The sequence below is a fragment of the Dendropsophus ebraccatus genome, chromosome 12 (assembly GCF_027789765.1).
Source record: "Dendropsophus ebraccatus isolate aDenEbr1 chromosome 12, aDenEbr1.pat, whole genome shotgun sequence".
In the NCBI taxonomy this organism is placed as follows: domain Eukaryota; kingdom Metazoa; phylum Chordata; class Amphibia; order Anura; family Hylidae; genus Dendropsophus; species Dendropsophus ebraccatus.
The window spans coordinates 34568954-34593700 of record NC_091465.1 but is presented as its reverse complement, the minus strand read 5'-3'; the positions used below and the strand labels follow the sequence as shown (position 1 = coordinate 34593700).

The 24747-nt window shown below is 44.8% G+C and overlaps 1 protein-coding gene across 1 annotated transcript in view; it reads right to left on the bottom strand.

Moving 5' to 3' along the window:
• Window positions 1-20892, bottom strand: part of ANKK1 (ankyrin repeat and kinase domain containing 1) — a 60340-nt gene extending 39448 nt beyond the window's left edge. The window contains exon 1 of the mRNA XM_069947748.1: window positions 20642-20892. Coding sequence (XP_069803849.1) covers window positions 20642-20829 — 188 coding nt within the window. The 5' untranslated portion in view covers window positions 20830-20892. The remainder of the gene's footprint in view (window positions 1-20641) is intronic.
• Between the last annotated feature and the right edge of the window lie 3855 nt (window positions 20893-24747).

Sequence of the window (24747 nt, the reverse complement as noted above, 5' to 3'; positions counted from 1 at the left end):
TGAGCATTTAAAGTAGAAGGTGATAAATTATGCATGCACACAGATTACAATAACAGGTCTGGAGGTTCTCTTTTTATTATTTAAAAATGTTTCCGCCATATGCCCAATTACTTTGTTGTTGCAGAGTACATAACATTAGCTGTCGGCAAAGATCAGTAATACATTTACTAGGGAAATGTTTTACCTTCCTCACGTTCCCCGTTTCTAGGCTTTCAATAAGTGTCTAGAAATGTCTTTACCTGAAAACAGTCAAGTGTAAAACAGTAAATAGAAATCAATCAGGACAGAGGGGCAGTTGTCAATGGTACATAGTAACGAAGCCATGGAAACAGTTCTTTGAAATGTGTAGAACTACCAGTAGAGTTATGTGCAACCGAACTGATAACAGCAGATATAGGAACATAGATACAAGGTACAAGAGGCAAATAGTTACACTGAGAAAATATAAAATACAGTCACCTGCTCCCACGCCGGCACAGAGCCATGTCCTGCTTCTGGACCCCCCGGCTGTCTTCTGAGCTCCCCTCCGGCTGACAGATGCCCTGCTGAGCCAGTCAGTGACCAGGGCAGGACACCACTGTAGTCACTGATTGACTGAGTGTGCTAAATCCCACCGTTATGTGAAATCAAACAAGGGGCATGGCAGCCGGGTTTGAAGATGACAGTCTGCAGGGTCCAGGAGATTTGTGATGTGGTTCAGTGCCAGGTCAGGGAACAGTAAGCATATTGGTTTTTTTTACTCTCCCCCTAGCCCCTGCCCATAGGGATTTTTTGCACTCACCCTGTGGGACTTCTCCTTTAAATGGGTTGTAAAGGTTTAATCTATCTATCTATCTATCTATCTATCTATCTATCTATCTATCTATCTATCTATATGTGGTTGGGTTAAAAGTAACCCAGTTTTCTTGACCTGCTTTTTTCTGATCTCTCTCACCGAAAAGGTATACTCTATCGACAATGATGTGCCCATCACATATAACCCACAATGAAATTCTTCCATAGTCATCAGCAGCAGCTAACCACTTCATAATTGCTTAATTCATGGCCTTCTACTGCTTGTCATTGTCTCTGCCGCTCCAATAGGTACTTCATCGGACCGTGATTCAGCTTCCTCAGCTTAGCACTACTTCCCGTCACATAGTAGCATTACACAGAACGTACACTGGGTTTATTTTACTAATATATACTTGCCAGTGAATACATCACCATATGAAATAATCTCCCCTTGCATCATACATCAAAGAAAATAGCAAAAAACGGCTATGTGTAACCATAAACCACTTATTGAATAAACAAAAAATACATCATTTGACAGCTAGTCACTAACAAAAATAAGTATCTCCTTATTTGCAGTCCTGTCAGTCTCGTGTTGTCCTGGTACCTCACCTATTTCAGTGACCTCATCAGGGGCTATAAGGCGGGATGTGTATTGTCAATGCCTTTTCTGGGACCCTATTCGCTCCACATTGGCAGAGTCCTTGTTTGCCACTGCCGGCAAATAGGAACACATGCTGTCTCCGATATAGGACATGTTGTTGGCATACTGGGGAACTAATAGGCACTCACACATGAATCGACCTTACAGAAACACGCTCGCCACTGCTATGTTATACCTATATTGTCGTGGGTCATTTTACCAGGTACAGTGCGTATCCACAGTCACAACTGTCCTCAACTTATGGATCTTTACAAGAATATATTATTGCATATGTTTCACATGTTCAGTTATTTGTGTTGCATAATATACTGTGATTTTAAACACATCCTGCCTTACAGCTCCTGATGAGGTCACTGAGATAAGTTGACCGAAGCGCGTTAGTGAGGTGACAAGGCAACACAAGACTGACAAGACTGCAGACATATACTGGGGATGGACTATCTGCATCATTCTTGTGAAAGACACTTAGTGAATTGCCCTATATTTATGAATGGACCCACATTGGTCTTAATATTGCATCTTGTATTTGAATGGTCGACATGGGTCCTGAGGAAATTACCTGTGGAATTAGGTTCTGCTTGTGAATGGACTGACACAGGTCCAGACTGGACATTTCCTATAGAGACACATTGACACCATGACTGTAGTTGTTTTTGTGTAATGAGGAGACAGTGTTTTTTTGTTTAGTCTTTAAATGGTTTATGATTATGAATAGGCCTTCTTTTGCAACTCTCTTTGATTGATTTTATTAATGCAATGGGCACTCCCTACCTAAGGGGTTTGCCATAACTCCAACCCCCTTCCCAACAGGATGCATAAGGTTAAAACTCCCCAATATAGCAACTTAAAAATGAATAAGACCGGTTGTCCACACAAGCTCTCCCTCATTGATGGTGCATTCTAACGAAATTCTTAAACTAGTTGTACATTTTCGGGGTTTCAAAAAGCCAAATTGATGGAACCAAGATATACACATTACCTAAAGACTAATAAGGCTTTTTTTCTTGCTTCATTGAAAAAATATTGTTTGGTCTTAACATGAATGACTTTAAAGGGAAGTCAGTCATTAGAACATGCTCCAATCTTTATTAAATACTGATATTGACTCAATTAACTACCCCAGCATTGTCTGATAATTTGGCATAAATGGAGTACACACATCCCATGTTGGTAAAAGATTGATCCAGCGCCATCCAGTTAAAATAGCACCTCTCTATTTTATTCAGTAGGCAAATAAAAAAAACTCACATGATGATTTAAATGCCTCCATAATGCAGACACACTTTAAACATGAACTGTTCCAATTAGCTGGCACATTGCAGTAATAAGATGTAACTCCAGTCTGTACTTTATCCTACAGATGCTTAATTAGAATAAGTAATGTAGTAAAGTAAAGTAAGGTAAAGCAAGGGATTTTGAGGTCAAGCGTCAAAGTAATATCAACATGAATGGCAGGACCTAAGAATTCCCAGCAGAAAATTGCCCAGGATATCATACTACCACTTTTCCTTCTTCCTATAGCTCATCCTAGTGTCATCTTTCCCCTAGACAAAGTACATAATACTGAACCACAGAATGTTAAGGGAAACATCAGACAAGACTACCTTCTTCTATTGTTCCATGGTCCAGTTCTAATGCATATACCCGATGGAGGTACTTTTGGTGATGCCTAGAAGTCAGCGTGACTATGACTATGCAGCTTCATACAAAGCTATTGATGCATTGTTTGTTCTGACACTTCTGTATCATAGCTAGAATTTCTCATGTAAATAAATTAGCCTTATCTATGCTGACTCATCAGTTTATCAGTTATATTTCGCCCACTTTTTAGAATTAGAAAATTCAGCAACTTTACAGGGGAGGCGAATGGGTGCACAACCAATTAAGGGTGCACTGGCCCTTTAAAACTAAAACACCCGGAATGCATGTTCTAGAGGTGGGGCCACATGCACCAGGCCGAGACATGGAAAGCTGGAGCGGGAGCTGGTAAGGCGCCTGAGAGGGCTTGAGAGATGCACGTTGGCTCCGGCATCCGTTGAGCAGTGCCGCCAGGGAAAGTGGGTGCAGCAAATTCCCAGGACACAGGTCGAAGCCGCAGTCGGAACACTAATACTGTGAATAGGGACAGTATGTATAAAAGCATACATATGGGGAGGATTTACAAAGACCGGCGTACTTTTATAAGGTCCCACCCCCTTTTCCCTGGCAGGATACACTTAGAGGCGCACGCCTCTTAGTGAATCCAGCCGGGCACCCAAACCTGCGCCCGGCGTACTAAATCTACACCTGCTTCCAGGAGGTGTAAATTTGGATCATGATTTTTACCTGCGAGCAGGCGTAAATCATGATATATGAGGCGCTGGAGGAGGTGACGCCTCCTCCCTGTATCATCACGCCCCCCAAGCTCCCCCAGCCCGCCCATCGGGCGAGCGGGGCGTACGGGAGGCATACGCCAGGGAGAAGGGGTTGAATCTGTACCTCCTCCCTGGCAGACGCCTCTGGCGTATGCTTTGTAAATGTCCCCCATAGTATACCACGCAAAGAAAATGTTCATTATTTAAACTGTTTTCTATCCCAATAGTAAATTTATAATGAAAAAAAATTAAACTACTGATTTTATCGTTTAGTGTATACAGCTCTTATGCCACAGTATGTGTTCTTATGGACACAGCTGACAAAAAACTCTGTGACACTGCCATATCACAATAGTATAGCATATTTACCAAAAAGGTTTCTGTGATCAGTTAGTAGGCAGCATATTAGAACATGGTATTTATTAGCAATGCAATGTACATTTTTCAAGAATGTTTTCCACACGATTAAGTCGAAAGGTCTCAAGAAGGAGGACATACGTTTGGCTATGAGCCTAGTCATGGTATTTGCATAAATACACCTACATGAGCTACAAGGAAGTACATGTCATTATTTATAGAGTAATAACTCTGCAATCTTTTCTATACAGTTAGCAACCTTACTAGTCATAGAAACCGAGACTCCCTGAATTGGGTAAACACAAAGTTAAATCAAGAGTACTTTATTATAGACTAGGTGCAGCTACATTTACTACTCACACATGAAACTGCGCCTATTGGGAATTCCCAATATAAATAAGAATGAATTGAATAATTGAACAATTTCCCTAAACTTATTTTAGCATTAATATAGCATTTTATATTGTTTATGTTACTTATTAGAAGACACCATATACAATGTTAGCCAGAGATTACCCCTTTAGGCTATGTTCACACTGCGTATGAGTCCGGCCGCATTTTGTACGCCGCCGTACATGTGCGGCTGAAACTACGGGCGTGGAAAAAATCGACATGTGGCCGGATGAGTACGAACCGCGAACATACACCCGTAGTACAGTTATGCTTCCCTAGCTTGTTTCTAAGCGATCTGAAACAGGTCATTTACTTGGAAATCTTCACCCAGCCCAATAAAACACACAGAACCTTTTGGATCGAAAAATCAAGTTCAATTTGGCTGAAATAAGTACTTCATACGGGACCACATGGAAATCCACGGCCGTGAGTTGGAACATTTCCGTCCTCAAACAATGGTCTTGTTCATTTTTCACGGGGCCGCATACGATCCGGCCGTAAGCTCATACGTAGTGTGCATTGTGCGGGCGTATATCGTATACTTTCAAGAGAACGCATCAACCTCAAAACTACGTGCATATATTCGTGGTTCGCACTATGGCCGGACTCATACGCAGTGTGAACATAGCCATAAACAGTACCAATGAGAGAGTACCTCCATAAATGGTGTAAGGTCAAGCAGACTCATTACATATAAAAAAGGTCTATATCCACAGTGCAAGAGCCGCATGATAAATATATACAAGACACGATGGAATTCTCGGTGTTTGCCTACTGAATATTAGCATCCCTAAACAGTGTGTGGTACCGTGTTAGTCTTTCAAGTAGAAGAGTCAATTTGATGATATTTTGTACGTTGAGTTAGAATTTTATTGACTAACCAGAATAATTCTATTTGTAAGCTTTCAGAGCTTGGATCCTTCTTTGTCAGTCAAGTTTAATTCTTAACCTACCTGACAAAGGGGCCCTTTTACTTAGCCAGTAAAGGTACATATAGCTTCTAAAATACTTTGGTGTTTTGGCCTCATAAACAGTGCCAACCAGCTACCCTGGTCCTTAGGAAACCAGTGTTTCCTGGCAGAAGGGAGAGGACTGAGACGATACCTTCTAATTAGAGGATACACTTTCATGGCACACTTTGCCTTCTCAGTTTTATGTGTTAATGCATATGGTTGTGTTATTTTATATAAAAAGTTCAATGTTTGTGCGTCGGGCACTTGTGCCCCTGAGTTGGTCGTCACGACCCTTTTTGCCATTTTCAATTTGTGTTTTTTTATAGGTGGAACTCACTGGGTGAGGTTGGTCCAAGTGACTGAGCCCAGCGACAAACAGGCACCCCGAATAGTTCTATGCTACATCAACAGATAACCAGTCAATTGGGGTCAGGGGGTTTGGTAGTCTATAGCAAGATCGTTGGAAGAAATAGGATCTCAGAAACCGTTTGGACTGCAGAGGGCAACCAGAATAAAGAGTCCCTGGAAAGCAACCAACCCGATTTAGAGCAATGATTAGGCTTTTGTCAGTCTGTTCCTACATCTACAAAAAGAGAGAGGGTTACGCAAATTGGAAAAGACTGCTTAATAGTGATAAGCGAGCATGCTTGTCCGAGCTTGGTACTCGATCGAGTATTAGGGTACTCGATGGTACTCATTACTCGGACGAGCATCTCGCGATACTCGAGAAAATCTCATCATCCGTTTCCTGTAAGTTTGGGCGCTATTTCTCAGCCAATAAACATGCAGGAGACTCTTTGGTACATCCTGCAATCACATGGGACCCATACATGTCGATAGCAGCGATTGGTTGGCCAGATCAGATGACCCTGCCATACAGTATAAAATGCGCAGCCGGCAGTGCTCGCTTCAGACGCATGCTGTGAGAGATCAGGGACAGAGATGCTGCTTCTCAGGGAGAGCGTCATTGTAGGATTTAGCGTTCCAGTAGTCAGGGTATATACTAGCAATACAAACAAACAGCCCTTTTCAGGGCTTAAAAGCGTTTTTTAATAGTATTACTACAGACTGCTGGCTGGGACTTGCAGTTCTGCTACCACGATTTCACCAGCACACTGTGGTGATCGGCTGCTGGCATAAAGGGGACATCAGGTGTTGCATACACACCCCTAAAAAGTACTCAGTGTACTCTTTTTTTATTTTGGGGCTGGTGGTGCTGCTGTACTACATTGTATTGCTGGGATTTGTAGTACACCTGCATAGAACTTCACAGCTCATTGGACGGGGGTGTCAGAGAGTGTGTCTAGGTCCAGCCACTACCAGATTGTACCGTACAGCCCCCCCTAAACTAGTGGGTACTACACTGTATTGCTGGGATTTGTAGTACACCTGCATAAAACTTCACTGCTCATTGTAAGGGGGTATCACAGAGTGTGTATCTAGGTCCGGCCACTAACTACCAGATAGTACCGTACAGCCCCCCCCCCCTAAACTAGTGGGTACTACACTGTAATGCTGGGATTTGTAGTACACCTGCATAAAACTTCACTGCTCATTGTAAGGGGGTATCACAGAGTGTGTATCTAGGTCCAGCCACTATCACATTGTACCGTACACAGGGCCGTATTTACCATAAGGCACCCGTGGTCCGGTGCCTAGGGCAGCACCTTGCAGGGGGGCAGCACCAGGGAGCAGGGGGACTGAGAAAAAAAAAAATTTTTGTTTTTATTTTTTTAGTTTCCCTCCTCCCGTTCAGACTTGCCAGTAAATATGGTGTCTTTTCCAGGGGGGTGGGAGGTATGGAGGCATTTGGTAAGGTCTGGTATCGCCAATAGGTGCGTGAAGATGGGACGTCTTTAGGTTTAGTGCCTAGGGCAGCAGCAGCTGTTAATACAGCCCTGACCGTACAGCCCCCCCCCCCCCCAAACTAGTGGGTACTACACTGTATTGCTTGGATTTGTAGTACACCTTCATAAAACTTCACTGCTCATTGTAAGGGGGTATCACAGAATGTGTATCTAGGTCCAGCCACTACCACATTGTACCATACAGCCGCCCCAAACTAGTGGGTACTACACTGTATTGCTGGGATTTGTAGTACACCTGCATAAAACTTCACTGCTCATTGTAAGGGGGTATCACAGAGTGTGTATCTAGGTCCAGCCACTACCACATTGTACCGTACAGGCCCCCTAAACTAGTGGGTACTACACTGTATTGCTGGGATTTGTAGGACATCTGCATAAATCTTCACTGCTCATTGTAAGGGGGTATCACAGAGTGTGTACCTAGGTCCAGCCACTACCACATTGTAACGTACAGACCCCCCTCCCCCCCTTAACTGGCATCCATGTTGACTACTGGTGTGCCTGCCCTTGCCTCCTTGTTGCTGGGCCTTAACTGGCATCCATGTTGACTATTGGTGTGCCTGCCCTTGCTTCCTTGTTGCTGGGCCTTAACTGGCATCCATGTTGACTACTGGTGGGCCTGCCCTTGCCTCCTTGTGGCTGGGCTAACTGGCATCCATGTTGACTACTGGTGTGCCTGCCCTTGCCTCCTTGTTGCTGGGCCTTAACTGGCAACCATGTTGGCTACTGGTGTGCCTGCCCTTGCCTCCTTGTTGGCTACTGCTGGGCCTTAACTGGCATCCATGTTGACTACTGCTGGGCCTGCCCTTGCCTCCTTGTTGCTGGGCCTTAACTGGCATTCATGTTGGCTACTGGTGTGCCTGCCCTTGCCTCCTTGTTGGCTACTGCTGGGCCTTAACTGGCATCCATGTTGACTATTGGTTTTGGACAACACAGATTACTGGGTGTTAACCCTCCTGGACCCTCGGTACAAACCAAACTTTTCCACTGTCATTCTTGCCGAGGAATGCAATATGAGAGTAAATCAATATCAACAGGCCCTGGTGCAGAAGCTGAAAATGTACTTCCCATCTGACACCACTAGCGCCATAGTACGTAGTTCTGTAGGCCAAAGAGCGGGGGAGAGGAGCGGTGGAGCAGGCAGCTTGTCAAGGGGCAGGGGAACACTTTCCAAGGCCTTTTGACAGTTTCATGGCACCCCAGCAAGACTATGTCAACCGTCCCCAGTCTGGACCGAGTAGGGGAAGCCTTCAGGAAGATAGTGAGGAAGTACCTTGCTGACCATACCAACATCCTTCCCGATCACTCTACCTACAACTACTGGGTTGCAAAGCTGGATACGTGGCCCGAACTGGTGCTTTATGGCTTTGAGGTGCTGGCCTGCCTTGGTGGTGCCATCATCACTGATAAGCGCACACGCCTGTCAACTGACAGCGCTGACAGGCTGACGTTTATAAAAATGAACAAAGCCTGGATTTCACCTGAATTCAACTGTCCACCTGGGGAAAGCAGCTCAATATGAAGATTCTTGTTATCTCCTCTCCTCCTCCTCTTCCTCCTCCTCCTCTTCCTCCTCTTCCTTCAATTCTCAGCCAACAGCCAAGTCTTCTTCTGCCATGCAGTGTCTGGCTTAATTATTGGGAGGCTCAATTGCTTCCTCACTCACTTGTAATGCTTCTCTGTGTCCTCACTGCCATGCTCTGATGTCACACTACATCTGTGGAGGAGCGGGACTGGTTGCCGGGGGCCTGCCGATCGCGCCTCGACCAACCAGCCAGCTTTTTTATTTTTTATTTTTTGTCTAGCCGTGGCTGGGGCCTCACCACCCCCGGTCGAGATGCATCAGGTGTACCCTTTATGGTGACTGACAGTTGGCTTAGCCAGATTGTACCGTACAGCCAAAACTCGTGGGTACTACACTGTATATGGGATTTGAAGTACACCTGCATAGCACTTCACTGCTCATTGTAATGGGGTGTCACAGAGTGTGTATAGATCCAGCCACTACCAAATTGTACTGTACAGCCCCCCCCCAAACTTGTGGGAGCACAAGTATTTTTCCTGATTTCTGTATTTCATATGCAAGGCCTATCTAAGTTCCATACTGTGCAGTCTCCATGAAATGGTGAACCCCAGGAGTAAGGGACGAGGGTGTGGGGTTTCAAGTGATGCTGTTGCCGGAGGCTGTGATTCAGGGCAGGGTGACACAGCAGCACCTGTTGAGGAGGTAGCAGTGGCACACTGCAGACATCCACTCCCTAGCTTCTTTGCCCAACTTACGGGGTCTCAGCCCGTCATCCGCCGCTCAGCCGCGATTGGCTGAGCAACTGATGACGCGGCAGAGGGCGGCCGGCACTCGGGACCATCAGAGAGCACTGGCCGAAGATGACGTCGTGACACAGAAGATCGGGGACGGGGGTCGGCACGTGACAGGTATGTATAATGCACCACACTTCCGGGTACATGTGCGGGGGTGGGGGGACACAGGGAAGGGGTATAACTTTGTAATGTGTGTTATTCTGTGAATAATTTCTTAGTGCCGCACTACCCCTTTAATGCTGTTTGTGCCTTAAAGGGGAGGGTAACTATCACTTCATAAAACGATTGACGTGACTATAACTTTCATATTGACATGTCAGCCTCCTTACCCCCAACAGTTGCCAAAATAGGGCAGAAATGGTCAGGTCATCACGTTTTTGTTTCTGTTTGTCTATCTGGGAAGTGATGATCAGGAAGGAACAGATGCCGTACTCTGCTGAGGGCCCTCTGCCCCTTCCTTAAAGCAAGTAGGGTTAGGGTCAGCACTTGGACCCTAACAAGTTTGGTGACATGTCAGAAATTTGGAAATGATGATTACCATTCAGTTAAATTTGTTGGGATATATACATATTGTAAGTTTGCACAGTATGAGAGAGAAATCTATCTAGCTGTGCTCATGCTTGTTTTTTAGCACTTAAACCAGTTAGCACTTCGAATTGTCACATTAGTCAACTAGGGAATGGGATGTCACTATTGTTGGGTGACTGTTTTCAGTTCACAGTTCACATTGTAAAAGTTTAAAGTTCTGCATTTATCTCACTTTTCATTGGTTGTTGTTGTTTGATTGCACAGTTTGAGTTAACTTTTACCACTTTGATAGTTTAGAAGGATGTGTGCTTCCCCCCCAAACATTTGCACTATGATATACCACACAACCCCTTACTAAGACACCATGTATAGATATATTGTACTTTTTTCTTAATTAAATTTTTTCTTAATTTTTCTTAATGGTTCTCTGTGTGCTCACTGCCATGCTGTGTCTGGTATAATTTTTGGAAGGCTCACTTGCTTCCTCACTCACTTTTAATGGTTCTCTGTGTGCTCACTGCCATGCTAGGTCTGGTATAATTTTTGTAAGGCTCACTGGCTACCGCTTCTACCTCGTTCACTCTGTCCTCACCGCCATGCTGTGTCAGGCTGAATTTTTGGCTGGTTCATGATATGCTACCGCTGTTTTAATGGTTCCCTGTGTTCTCACTGCCATATTGTTTCAGGCTGAGTTTTTGGGTGGTCCATATGCCTATCTCTGTTTTAATCAGGCTGTTGCACAGAATTAGGCATAATGGTGCCATTAGGCAGCCTCAGAGGCATGCATACATGCTGCCCCTGCTGTTTCCTGTCTATTTCCGTTGTGTTTCCATCAATTTCTGAGGTTGACAGGTTTTCACACGACCTTCCCTCTACCGAACCTGAGTCCCCTGCAAAAATGCTCGAGTCTCCCATTGACTTCAATGTGGTCTTTACTCAAAATGAGCACTCGAGTATCAGGAGATATTCGTTTCGAGTAACGAGCACACGAGCATTTTAGTACTCGCTCATCACTACTGCTTAAGTAACACCACAAAAGAATGTAGAACAATCACCCCATATTCCTACTTAGTTGTAAGGGCTTATTATGTAGTGATTCACAAGTCCAGATGTCACCTTGCCAGGCCCATGAGCCTGAGGCAATCTCAGTCTAACGAATGTGGCCAATTACTGAATGTATGAGATCTTTTTTATACTCTTTTTGATTCCAGCACAGATAAATGTGATTGTCTTAAATACATAAATGACTTAAGAAATATTGATTATGGCAAGCCTCTTTTTTATTATCTCTGCTATTGTATCTACTATCATTCCAATAAATTTAGATTTTGTAATCCAAATAAATGTAGGGCCCAGTTTATCCGGAGGTTCTCAGAAGTCCATTTATTTTTCCACAGGACCATCAAGCATTAAAGATTTCAAGTTTATCATGACATGAAAATGGTATTTGTTGACAGTTCTCTGGGTATTTCCCATGGGTTGGGATTTCACTAACAATGTGCCATGAATTAAAGTTATTATATTGGGACATCTGTATGATGAAACTTTAGTTATAGAATTACAGTACATGTGTTAGGAATGTGACTTTGCGCTCCTCAGTCCGTGCCGGGCGGCCGAGGAAGCGCTGAATTTCTGTCTGTGTTTGCACTGAATGAACTGTGTTTTACTTTCCAGCCACACCTACCTTGCCTGTCAGACTTCTGGCAGTGCAGGGGTTACTGCACTGCTGGATCTGTTCAGCTGAGCTTGGTGCTGGGATCAGGGCTGGTCCAATCAACTGCTGGACCTATTCTCTGATCCTGGATAAAAAGCAGTCAGATCCTCAGTTTCCTGCTGGCTATTAGTTGTTACTAGTCCCAGCTCCCCTGCTCCTTTCCCAGCATTCCCTGTCCTAATCCCCTTGCTATTGCTTTACCCGTGTTCTGACCTCTTGCTTGACATTTGACTATCCGCTCTCCTTCTGATTTTGTACTGCGTTGTCTGTTTGGTTCTGAACCTGCTAGTTGACTATCCTCCATTGTGTTTTGTTTGTCTGTCTACGTTTTGTGTATTCACCTATGCAGTGTAGGGACTGACTCCGTGGTTGTCCGCGACCGTTTAAGGTCGACTGAGGCAAGTAGGCAGGTGACAGTGGGTGGGTTCAGATCTAGGGCCCACTGTCTCTTGTCTTGTCTATGCCTGCCAGTCCTGACAGAATAGCCAGCCTCTAAAAAAAAAAAAAAAAATTCTTTTGCGGGTCATCTCGCATCATGGATCCTGTGAAAGCTCTGGTTGAGCAAATGCAAGGTCTGAACAGGCTAGTTCAGAGTCTTGCACAACAGGTGCAGGAGCAGGAGTCCACACCACGGCAAGTGACCATGACCGCGGCAATGCCTCTGGAACCTTCGATTCTACTCCCCGAAAAATTTAAAGGGGACAGGAAGGCCTTCAGGGTCTTCAAGGAAGGTTGCAAATTATTTTTTCGTTTACGTCCCCTCTCTTCAGGAGATGAAACCCAAAGAGTTGGCATTGTCATGTCTCTCTTGCAGGGTCCTCCTCAGGAGTGGGCTTTTTCGTTACCCCCTGATTCTATGGAACTATCTTCAGTGGACCAATTTTTTGATGCCCTGGGGTTACTATATGATGACCCAGACAGAACCGCTGTGGCAGAGCGACAGCTGACTTCTCTGAGACAGGGTAAGAGACCTGTAGAGGAATACTGTGCAGAATTCTGGCAGTGGTGTGTTCCTTCAGGGTGGAACGATCCAGCATTGAGGTGCCAATTTAGGATGGGGTTGTCTGACCAACTTAAGGACCTATTAGTGGTGTATCCTACCCCTGACATGTTAGAAGGGACTATGACATTGGCGATAAGGGTTGACAGGAGACTCAGAGACAGACGTGGGGAAAAGAGCACCTCTGATGCTTCTAAATCTCTTTCTTTCCCTAACTCTACTCCTAAGACTAATCCTTCTGTTCCTCTGTTGTCACAAGAAGAAATCATGCAACTAGGTGCTGCTGACACCCAGACCCGACGAGCTCTTCGGCTACAGCACAATCTCTGCCTGTACTGTGGCAAGTCTGGTCACTGGGTGAAAGAATGTCCATCCACGCCTGGTCAACCGGCGAAAAGACTCCAGCATTTGAGTGACTGTCGAGAGAGTCACTCAGGCGCACAGGTACCTCTAGAAAATACGAACAAATTGATGTTGCCCATCTCGTTGTTTTTAGGTAATAAGTGTATTTCTGGGTATGCTCATGTGGATTCTGGAGCTTCTGCCAATTTTATTAGCTCTGCATTTTGGTCATGCTTGGGAATTTGCCCTCTTCTGCTTAAAAGTCCATTAATTATTACTGGTGCTGATTTTACCCCTTTGGCCCGGGGTAAAATCCGGTACATCACTCCGCATCTTGAGGTGCAAATTGGATCAGTTTACAAAGAAAATCTTGATTTTCTGGTTATGGATAACTTATCCTCTGACATTATTTTGGGTTTGCCCTGGTTGGACCAGCATAATCCTGTGTTTGACTGGTCTATCAGGGAATTGATTAAATGGGGGCCAAATTGTGCTTCTCATTGTATTGCGCTGAATGTTACAGATTGTTCTCCTGTGGAGGGAGCAATTCCTAAGTTTTTATCTGACTTTGCTGATGTCTTTGATGAAAAAGCTGTGGAGGTGCTACCGCCACACCGACCTTATGATTGTGCGATTGACTTGATGCCAGGGTCCAAGTATCCTAAGGGAAGAATCTTCAATCTGTCTAGACCTGAGAGGGAGGCCATGAGAGAATATATCCAGGACAGCCTTCGCAAAGGTCACATTCGTCCCTCTTGCTCTCCCTTAGGGGCTGGGTTCTTTTTTTGTGGAGAAAAAAGATGGTGGTCTTAGACCTTGTATTGATTATCGTGAACTAAACAAGATTACCATTAAGAACCAACATCCCCTTCCCCTAATTCCGGATCTTTTCAATCAGATTGTGGGCGCCCAGTGGTTCTTCAAGATTGACCTACGTGGGGCCTACAATCTGATAAGAATAAGGGAGGGAGACGAGTGGAAAACTGCCTTTAATACGCCTGAAGGGCATTTTGAATATCTGGTTATGCCATTTGGGTTAAGCAACGCGCCGGCAGTTTTCCAACATTTTGTTAATGATGTTTTCCGTAAATATCTTGGGCAATTTTTAGTAGTTTATCTGGATGACATTTTAATCTTCTCTCCTGATTGTGCCTCACACATAGGTCATGTTCGTAAGGTTATGGAATTGCTCAGATTGAACCATCTGTACGCTAAACTGTCCAAATGCCAGTTCGGGATCCAAAAGGTCTCTTTTCTGGGTTACATTATCACCCCTAACTCCTTCTGTATGGACCCACTGAAGGTGGCTGCTATTGAGAAATGGGAACGACCTACTAGTCTATTTTTAGGATTTGCCAATTATTATAGAAACTTTATTAAAGGCTTCTCAGTCATTGCCAAACCACTGACTGACTTAACCAGAAAAGGAGCTGATCTTGTGAACTGGAGTCCCGAAGCTGTACAGGCATTTGGACAGTTGAAAAAATGTTTTTCTGAGGCCCCAGTGCTTATTCAGACGGATTTAGATAAGCCATTCATCATCGAGGTAAATGCTTCAGAAGTGGGGGTTGGAGCGGTCCTCTCACAAGGTTCCGAGACCCTCACTAATCTTAGACCTGTAGCCTATTTTTCAAGGAAGTTCTCCAAAGCGGAGTGTAATTATGACATTGGTAACAGGGAGTTGTTGGCCATTAAATGGGCCTTTGATGAGTGGAGACACTTCCTTGAAGGGGCTAAACATAAGATCAAGGTTTTAACTGATCATAAAAATCTTTTGTACCTTGATAAAGCTAAGCTCCTTACTCCTCGACAGGCAAGGTGGGCGTTATTTTTTACCAGGTTCCATTTTGAAATTACCTTCCGTCCGGGTTCGAATAATGTCCGATCGGATGCTCTGTCTCGCAGCTTTGAGGCCAGCAATGCCCCCAGGGAAGAACCTGAAACTATTTTAGCACCAGGTGTGGTCGTTGCCACCCTCCAACCTGACCTTGCCGCCCAGGTGGTAGATTCACAATCCCTAGCTCCTAGGAACATCCCGGAGGGAAAACTCTTTGTAACCCCCAACCTTCGACTCAGAGTTCTTGAAGAGACCCACTGTTCAGTTTTAGCAGGTCACCCGGGCATTGCTGGCACAAAGTATCTGCTCTCACGGTATTATTGGTGGCCGTCTTGGGCCAGAGATACTAAACTGTTTCTTGAGGCCTGTGAGGTCTGTGCCAGGTCCAAGGTTCCTCGTAGATTACCTAAAGGTCTTCTACATCCTCTCCCTTTGCCTGAGAGACCCTGGACCCACATTTCGATGGATTTTATTACTGACTTGCCACCTTCAAAAGGGAAGACTGTTATCTGGGTCGTAACTGATAGATTTTCTAAAATGTGCCATCTGATTCCCCTTAAGAAACTCCTTAATGCATGTACGTTAGCATCTCTGTTCATCAATCACATTTTACGACTTCATGGGGTTCCAGAGAACATTGTGTCTGATAGAGGGGTGCAGTTTGTCTCTAAGTTCTGGAGGGAGTTCTGTGGTCAATTGGGGACTTCGTTGGCATTTTTATCTGCCTTCCATCCTCAGACTAATGGGCAGACTGAAAGATACAACCAATCATTAGAACAATTTCTAAGATGCTTTGTTTCTAGTGCCCAGGACAAATGGAAGGAGTATTTGTCCTTGGCAGAATTCGCCCTCAATAATAGAGAAAATCATTCTACCAAAATGTCGCAGTTTTTCTGCAATTATGTTTTTAATCCGAGGTTTTCATCTGCGCATGCTGTTGAATCTGTTAACCCGTCAGCTGAAAAAAACTACAGAAGACTGTTCACAGTCTGGGCCCAAGCTCTTGAAAACTTGGTTAAAGCCCAGGAATTATCGAAAAAAACAAGCCAACAAAAGACGCATATCTGGCCCAGAATACCTAGTGGGTGACAAGGTGTGGCTTTCAACCAAAAACTTGAAACTTAGGGTTCCGTCTGGAAAACTGGCACCCAAATACATTGGGCCATATGTCATCACTGAGATAATTAACCCTGTTTCTTTCAGGTTGCAATTGCCAAGAGTCATGAAAATTCATAATGTGTTCCATAAGGCTCTATTGAAAAGGTATATCACTCCTGTGTTGCAGTCTATTCCTCCAGATCCCCTGGTCATTCAAGGGGAGCTTGAGTTTGAAATTGAGAAAATTCTGGACTCTCGCCGGGTGCAGAACTCCGTTCAATACCTCATTCATTGCAAGGGGTTCGGAAGAACGGACTTGGGTGGCAAGCCGAGATGTCCACGCTCCCCGTCTCATTAGACAATTTCATAATTGTAACCCCTCTAAGCCTTGTCCTTTGAGTGAGGGTCCTGAGGCCCCTCATAAGAGGGGGGTACTGTTAGGAATGTGACTTTGCGCTCCTCAGTCCGTGCCGGGCGGCCGAGGAAGTGCTGAATTTCTGTCTGTTTGCACTGAATGAACTGTGTTTTACTTTCCAGCTACACCTGCCTTGCCTGTCAGACTTCTGGCAGTGCAGGGGTTACTGCACTGCTAGATCTGTTCAGCTGAGCTTGGTGCTGGGATCAGGGCTGGTCCAATCAGCTGCTGGACCTAGTCTCTGATCCTGGATAAAAAGCAGTCAGATCCTCAGTTCCCTGCTGGCTATTAGTTGTTACTAGTCCCAGCTCCCCTGCTCCTTTCCCAGCGTTCCCTGTCCTAATCCCCTTGCTATTGCTCTACCCGTGTTCTGACCTCTTGCTTGACATTTGACTATCCGCTCTCCTTCTGATTTTGTACTGCGTTGTCTGTTTGGTTCTGACCCTGCTAGTTGACTATCTTCCATTGTGTTTTGTTTGTCTGTCTACGTTTTGTGTATTCACCTACGCAGTGTAGGGACCGACTCCGTGGTTGTCCGCGACCGTTTAGGGTCGACTGAGGCAAGTAGGCAGGTGACAGTGGGTGGGTTCAGATCTAGGGCCCACTGTCTCTTGTCTTGTCTATGCCTGCCAGTCCTGACAACATGCTATTTCAGCTGTTAAGTTAGTATCAATGTACTGTATCCACAGTTAAGATATAAAATTTAAAGGGGTTGTCTGGAAAAACAAATGCATACTTAGCTATGCTGTCCAGACTGCAAGGGGCAGTAATATATACTTACCTGTCCCATTACACCACAGATTCTTGGCCCACCCACTCTGCCCTGCTATCATTGTTTTCATAACATCCGCTGACATCCTGTTCCCATAGGAAATGGCGAGTCATCCGCCATCGGATGTTTTCAAAATGCTGAAAGCAGAGTAGAGCGGACAACCCAGGAATCGGCATCTGCATCAGAACAGGAGACAGGTAAGTATACATTTTTGACATGTCCCCGTCATCCCAGGCAGCATTGCTAACTATGCCTTTTTTCCGGACAACCCCTTAAATCCCCATCCTCCCCTATATACGGTATCTGCCTCTAATTGCATCGGAGACTGTGCACCTTGATACACATCTAATGTCACTATGTTTCTTCCCCAAGATCGGTGTGCAGACGTTGCTAGGTGAGTTCCATACATGGGTCCTACTGAATTAGAATAGGACATGGAATTCATCAGGTGTGGGATGAATCCACCACAACCCGATCTTCCAGCATCAGCAAAGACTGTGCTCTAACCAGAGAGAAGAAACATAGTGAAAGGTACCCCTTCCGCCGCTCCCGGGTCCCATTCACACCAGCCGGTTGTCATCCTCAGCTGGAAAACGGGTACATCCCATACCATCCCAGTCACGAATTGGCTGGGCAGAGAATCACTCAGCCAGGGACGTGACGTTACAGTTAGCAAAGCTGCTAGTCACCAGTGAACTAGAACTGGGAAAGCTACATCAAAGGAACAAAGACGCGTGAGTTCAGTTGTTTATTATTTCCCTGCCCCCACCAACTTGTCTGCAGTTTTTATACTTCAGTTGGACTTCTCCTTTACCACCATCAATATTCTATCCTTTATCTAAGTGTTGACACTGTGTGCACTGTACCTCTGTAAATGACTGCAACCATTAAACATTTTTACTACTGTATGTGAAAAAGGAGACGTGCCAAACTGGCAGCAATTGTTTTTGTTGAAGGGAGTAATCCAAATAGCCCAATTAGACTGAATTATCAACATAGTCTCGCCATCAATAATAATTCCTTATTAAAATATCCGCTGCTATGTGACTACCAAGCCATTGTGGACTGTGAATACCATGCTTAATAAAGTAAAATTGCTACTTATCAATCATAACTCATTAAGGAGGTGCTGCTTTTATTAATAAATGTTTCACATGACAAACAACACAATAGGGTGAATATATGCAACAAAGGGCAGTGCATTTAGTTCCTAATAGTCATTGATTCACAAGGCAGTAGGACCCATGGGAACTTTTATATACAAACTTCCTTATGTTAGTGCCGTCTCTGAATTTATTAACAAATTATAGCTCTCATGTATTTCACCCATACGGACGCACTCTGATAGAACTATGTAAATTATAAATATGCCCAATTTCTACAAAACATTTTTGCACTGTGGTTACTTATTCTCAATATTCTGTGAATCTTGGTCCTACCGATGTATAGTATAAATGCGTAGTCATCACATTACTGTATACAGGTGTATGAAGCGTTAAATTGTTGTTGGCAATGTATTGCCTGCAAGTCAGCTCTTCCATACAACTGTACATGAGTGTAAAAATGAAAGGTGTGTAGGTTTTATCTATCGGAGTGAGCGCTGCCAGATTTATATGCTTACTCGGCATAAAGTGATTAGGAACAGATTCATTCTGCATAAACAAGTACACTGTGCGTCTTTTTCATTTCAGTCGGCGAGACGTATGATGCATATTATCAGCTTCCTGACGTTTATAGTAAAACACCATTATTACTAAATGATTCCACCTCTGTTAGGTATATTGCTTACTGTATCTGTTGAATTAAAGGAATCACTGCTATGGACTTGGTATCTGCCGTCTCTGGTTACTTTTTAATTTTGCAACAATGGGCCACAGAGATCCAGCAGAAGCTATCCCCATTTGTATCTGACTTTTGGGGGAATAACTACATTATGGTCTATAATCAATCAGCTATTACCTTGATACAGGTATGAAAGCAGTCTGAGGCCATGTTCACACAACGTAAGTTCCGTACTAATCACGGGCGTTGTTGCAACGGCCTCAATTGGTACGGAACCTACGTTGTTCTGCAGGCCGAGGGAATCCCGGCTGGAGTGTATACACAGGGTATAAACTCTGGCTGGCATCCCTAGCGGTGCTGTAGAAAATGAACATGACTATTCATTGAATAGCGGCTGCAGAAAACTATGTCAGTGCACACTATGGAGCGAGTGGCTCCGGCAGCACACTCGATAGTATGCAGTGGGAAGTTCTGATGCGGGCGCACACGGATGAGCCCACATCAGAACTCAGCGGCGCTAGAGATCATCCGGCCGGTACTGCAGTACAGGCCGGGATGATCTTTTTTGAGACCAGCTGTTCTGTGACCCAGCCGGGTCACGGAACGGACGGTCTCATATTACGTGTGAACATAGCCTGATATTGTATAGGCCCCCTCATGCTATATAACCATTCAAGAGCTGATGCTACAAACCCTTCAAAGACTCTCACGGCACTGTATCTGGCAAGTTGTCAGCAGCAGCATCTTTTAAGCCCTTTAAGTAGCAAGGTTGAGCCTCCATGACTTGGACTTGGTTTTCCAGCATACCCCGCAGATGTGCAATCTAATTGAGTTCTGGTAACTTTTAGTCACAGTTAGGACCTGGAACTCTTTCTTGGGTCCTCAAACAATTCCTGAACTTTTTTTTTTTTTGCAGTGTGGAAAGGCATATTTTCCGGCTGAAAAATTTCCTTGCCATTGTGGTCTGCAACATAATCACAAATTTTTACCTATATATTGAAAATTAGGCCATTAATACACAACAATAGACCACTAATAAGTATGCCTGGTTCATAGGTATTTTAGTTGATATTCCATGTATGGGTTACCATTAGAGATCACTGAAAAATGTTGTTCTCGATGGCCAACCACTGACCACGGCACTGTCTGTTAGAGATTGGCTGAGCGAAGAGTGTCAGCTTGCTTAGCCAGTCACTGGCATCGGTGCTGTCCCTCACTCAATGATTGCCTCAGAAAATCTGCCTTCAGGAGACTGGACCTGGATTTCTGGTAAGTTCAGCTTTGTTTTACAGCATGATAGCCACAAAAAATAATAAGTGTATATTGCAAACTTGGTTTATTTCACATCTGTTGATTTAGATTTTGAAAGCTATAAGGACAGGTACACTTTAAGCTTCCATAGGTCCTTATAGACACCAAAAGCCCCACCGCTATTAAACTTTTAGTCACTTAAGCTAAGATAGTAATTTACCTTTCAAGTTCTGGATCTCCACAGAATGCAGATGAACATTTCACAGCATAGACCGACCACCATCTCCTGTGCCTCACTTTGTAGACTTTTCCAAATCCACCCAGGGCTATAGGAGTCCATTCATTCTCAAAATCCTCCTTCTTAAACTGAGTCAGGTTGCTAGCCCGTTCTCCCCTGTCCACAGCCATGGTAATGAAGTGTCCTTCTTGCACATTTGTTAGAACTCATGTGTCAGTCTGCAAAATTTTTAAGAGCTTCTTCCTGGACTGAGAACTACAGAGTTGCAGAGAGAGAGGGCGGGAACGAGTTATGTGTAATGCAGGTGGAATTCCATCCTACAGTCATTCTCACATATACCGGTTCCACAACTCGTGTTATGTAGGTATGCAATGATACTATGAAAACAGTAGTTCTTGTTTTATTAATATATTAATGGGGAAACCTTTTAAGTACAGTAAGGATTAGTCACGGTTTATTTGTCATACAAGAGGTTGTGGTACTTTCTCTTATCCTCCTGCTTTACTTTGTTTTTGTTCCCCTAAGGCACTGTACAGGGGAAGTCCCATCTCTAAAGGTAATTTACTATCCATAGGACGGGGATAACAAGCTAATTAAAGGGGGCCAGCCTATGGGACCTCTACACAGATTGTCTCTGTTCCAAGGAATGGATAAGAGCTCCTCCTTATATGGCCTTTGAAATATTTTATTTTTATGCCAGCCCACATGTAGGGGGTGACCCATAATGTAGGGTTTGTAGAAGGAGCCTCCTGTAACAAACTAAAATGAACAATATTTCTTGCCATTAATGAAGATGTAAAACAGATAAACATACAGCGCTGTAATTTTTCTAATATACAGTAGTCTTAGTAAATCACTCGACAGGTGAAGACATTGAGGCGTGAGCAGTGGCGGATTATAATGTGGGAGGTAGGATGTTACACAGAGCAGCACATCACCAGCAGCAGCTCCAGGTGGGCGGGACGCAGTTGAGAGGAAGGAGCTGGCGTCTGGCGATGCTGCATGAAGTCAGCTGAGCCTGAGCTGACGTGCAGTGAACCGCCGCACATGCTGAAGAGGAGCAGCTAAGGGGGTGCCCAGCGGCGCCTGACACCGCCCAGCTCCTGCCTGACCATGTAATCGGCGCCCCCTCTGCCTCCCCTCCCCTACAGACCTCACTGGTCTCCTCTGTGCTGACGGCAGCAGCCTCCTCTCCCCCTGCGCGGATCTGCATCTCTCTCAGACAGATGCTCTAGCAGCCCAGTGATGACGTCATCGGGCCTGCTGGAGGATCCGTGCGGCAGCTGACAGGCTGGAGAGCAGAGGAGATAAAAAGACCGGGCCAGGATTAGGTGAGTATATTGGTTTGGTTTGTTTTCTTTTGTGTTCATGCAATGCAGGGGGGCTCTTACTATGTAATGCAGGGGGGCTATGGGGGTAATGCCGGGGGCTATGGGGGTAATGCAGGGGACTATGGGGGTAATGCAGGGTGTCCCCTATAGTGTGCCCTTGTCCCCTGTATTATCTGTGGTATAACAAAGGACTACAGGTGACATCTACTCCATTATCTGTACTCAGAGATATCACTGTATTATCTGTGCTGTTACATAGGACTGCAGGTGACTACTACTACATTATCTGTACTCAGAGATATCACTGTGTTATCTGTGGTGTTACATAGGACTGCAGGTGACATCTACTACATTATCTGTACTCAGAGATATCACTGTGTTATCTGGGATGTTACATAGGGCTGCAGGTGACTACTACATTATCTGTACTCAGAGATATCACTGTGTTATCTGGGGTGTTACATAGGACTGCAGGTGACAGCTACTCCATTATCTGTACTCAGAGATATCACTGTTATCTGTGCTGTTACATAGGACTGCAGGTGACTACTACATTATCTGTACCCAGAGATATCACTGTGTTATCTGTGCTGTTACATAGGACTGCAGGTCACATCTACTTCATTATATGTACCCAGAGATATCACTGTGTTATCTGTGGTGTTACATAGGACTGCAGGTGACTACTACATTATCTGTACTCAGAGACATCACTGTTATCTGTGTTGTTACATAGGACTGCAGGGACATCTCCTACATTATATGTACTCAGGGAATTAAGTTGCTGGAAATGTGCGGAGCCTAAGATGTTTGTCTGGCAGGTTCTGATGAGACAAACTGTAGCTGGAAGAAATCATCACAGTGGTCCGGGCCAGAGGAAGAGGAAAAGGAAAGTGGCGCCTCAGATCAAAGAGGACGTCACCTGTAAGTTACATTTTTGTATTCAGTAGAACATTATCTGGTAGGGGTGCAACACTGCTCTATGCTGTAATACTAACACTGCTTCTTCCTAGTAACCCAAGTAACCCCCCTTCCTTCCCTACTTCATCCACCACTTAACCTGAGAGAAAAAAGGCTTTTTGACAGGTACACAGGCCTCGCTTGTTGATGGACCAGGGGGGGGGGGGGGGCAGGTTAGGTGGACAGCCCGGGGCCCAGGATACATTTAATCCACCACTAGGCGTGAGAGGAGGGCACAGCTCCCCATCTTGCCTCATCTCTTCCCCTCCCTTGGCCTATCAGGTGAGGTGAGAGGTGAGATCTGCACCTTTTCCATTGCATACACCAAATGTGCCCCTTTATACATTCGCCCATAAATATTAGAGATCAGTGAACCTGCCGAGGTCCGGGTTCATATGAACCTGAACTCTCGTCGTCTGATTCCCGCTCTCTGCAGCCTCCGTGAAGTGGGTGGATACAGCTGGAGGACCACCTGGAAAACTGGGATACAGCCATAGCCATAGGCTGTATCCCAGTTTTCCAGGCGGTCCTCTAGCTGTATCCACCCACTTCATGGAGCCTGCAGACAGTGGGAATAAGACACCAAGGGGGAGATTTATCAAAGGGTGTAAAATTTAGACTGGTGCAAACTGCCCACAGCAACCAATCACAGCTCAGCTTTCCTTTCAGCACTGCCTAAAGCTGAGCTGTGATTGGTTGCTGTGGGTAGTTTGCACCAGTCTAAATTTTACACCCTTTGATAAATCTCCCCGCAAGAGTTCAGGTTCATACGAACCCGAACCTCGGCAGGTTCGCTCATCTCTAATAAATATCTCACCCAACTGCCCCATACAAATGAATGTTCGTCACAGCCAGATGTTCATGTATGTGTTGTCTGTGTGGAGAGTAGGGGTAAACTGCAGCCAGATAGCTCTCATACCAGCTTATGACTCCTAGAACAAAAGGGTCAGACAGCAAAAACCTAGTGGCTCCAACCTTCCTCTACTCCAACAGATGTTGTAAATCCAGCCTAGGTTTACAGTTATTTTTTCTGTCTATCACCCACAGACCATGCGTATTTCCTGCCTATTGTTCCAACTCATAAAGACTACTCTTGCCATGACACTTGAAGCAGGTTTTTCTGCAGTCACCCTTCCTGATATCATTCCCTTTTGTCACTTTTCCCTCGAACCTTCAATGGTAACCCCATAGTGTAGTGCTCAGTGCTATACAGACTCCCTTCCCGGAGGTAGACCAAAAAGGGAAAGAGTCAACAAACACAATAAGGGTGCTACAGCTTTGCCCCATTAAATACATATTGCACACCCCTTAAAGTGAATGTATCAACCCTATGGGCTTTTTACCTTAACAAACCAGCGCTGTTGCGGGGATGTCGGTGGCACAGACAGAGATTTGTCGCACTGGCGCCATGTGCGGGAACCGGTCGACGGTTCATAAAAAGGACGGTGCCAACAGCTTCCCTGCACCGGCGCTGGTTTGTTAATGTAAAAAGCCCATAGCGATGTACCTGGTGGTACATTCGCTTTAAATATTTTTGTTGTTTTTTTTATGTTTTGTTTTATTTTTCCCCTGGAACAACATTACTCTTGATTTGTCCATTCATTTAGCAAAACTAAGCTGCAATACCAAGGAAAAGTGGTACAGTCAAAGAAAAAACCTTTAAGGGAAATAACTACATTTAGCCTGCTTATTTTCTTTGCGCTGACCACTTATATTGCTTATACTTTGTAACATGAACAAGTGTGGTGAGCAATATAATCTCTACCGTCTCTGTTATTACACCCCTGTGCTAAGCAG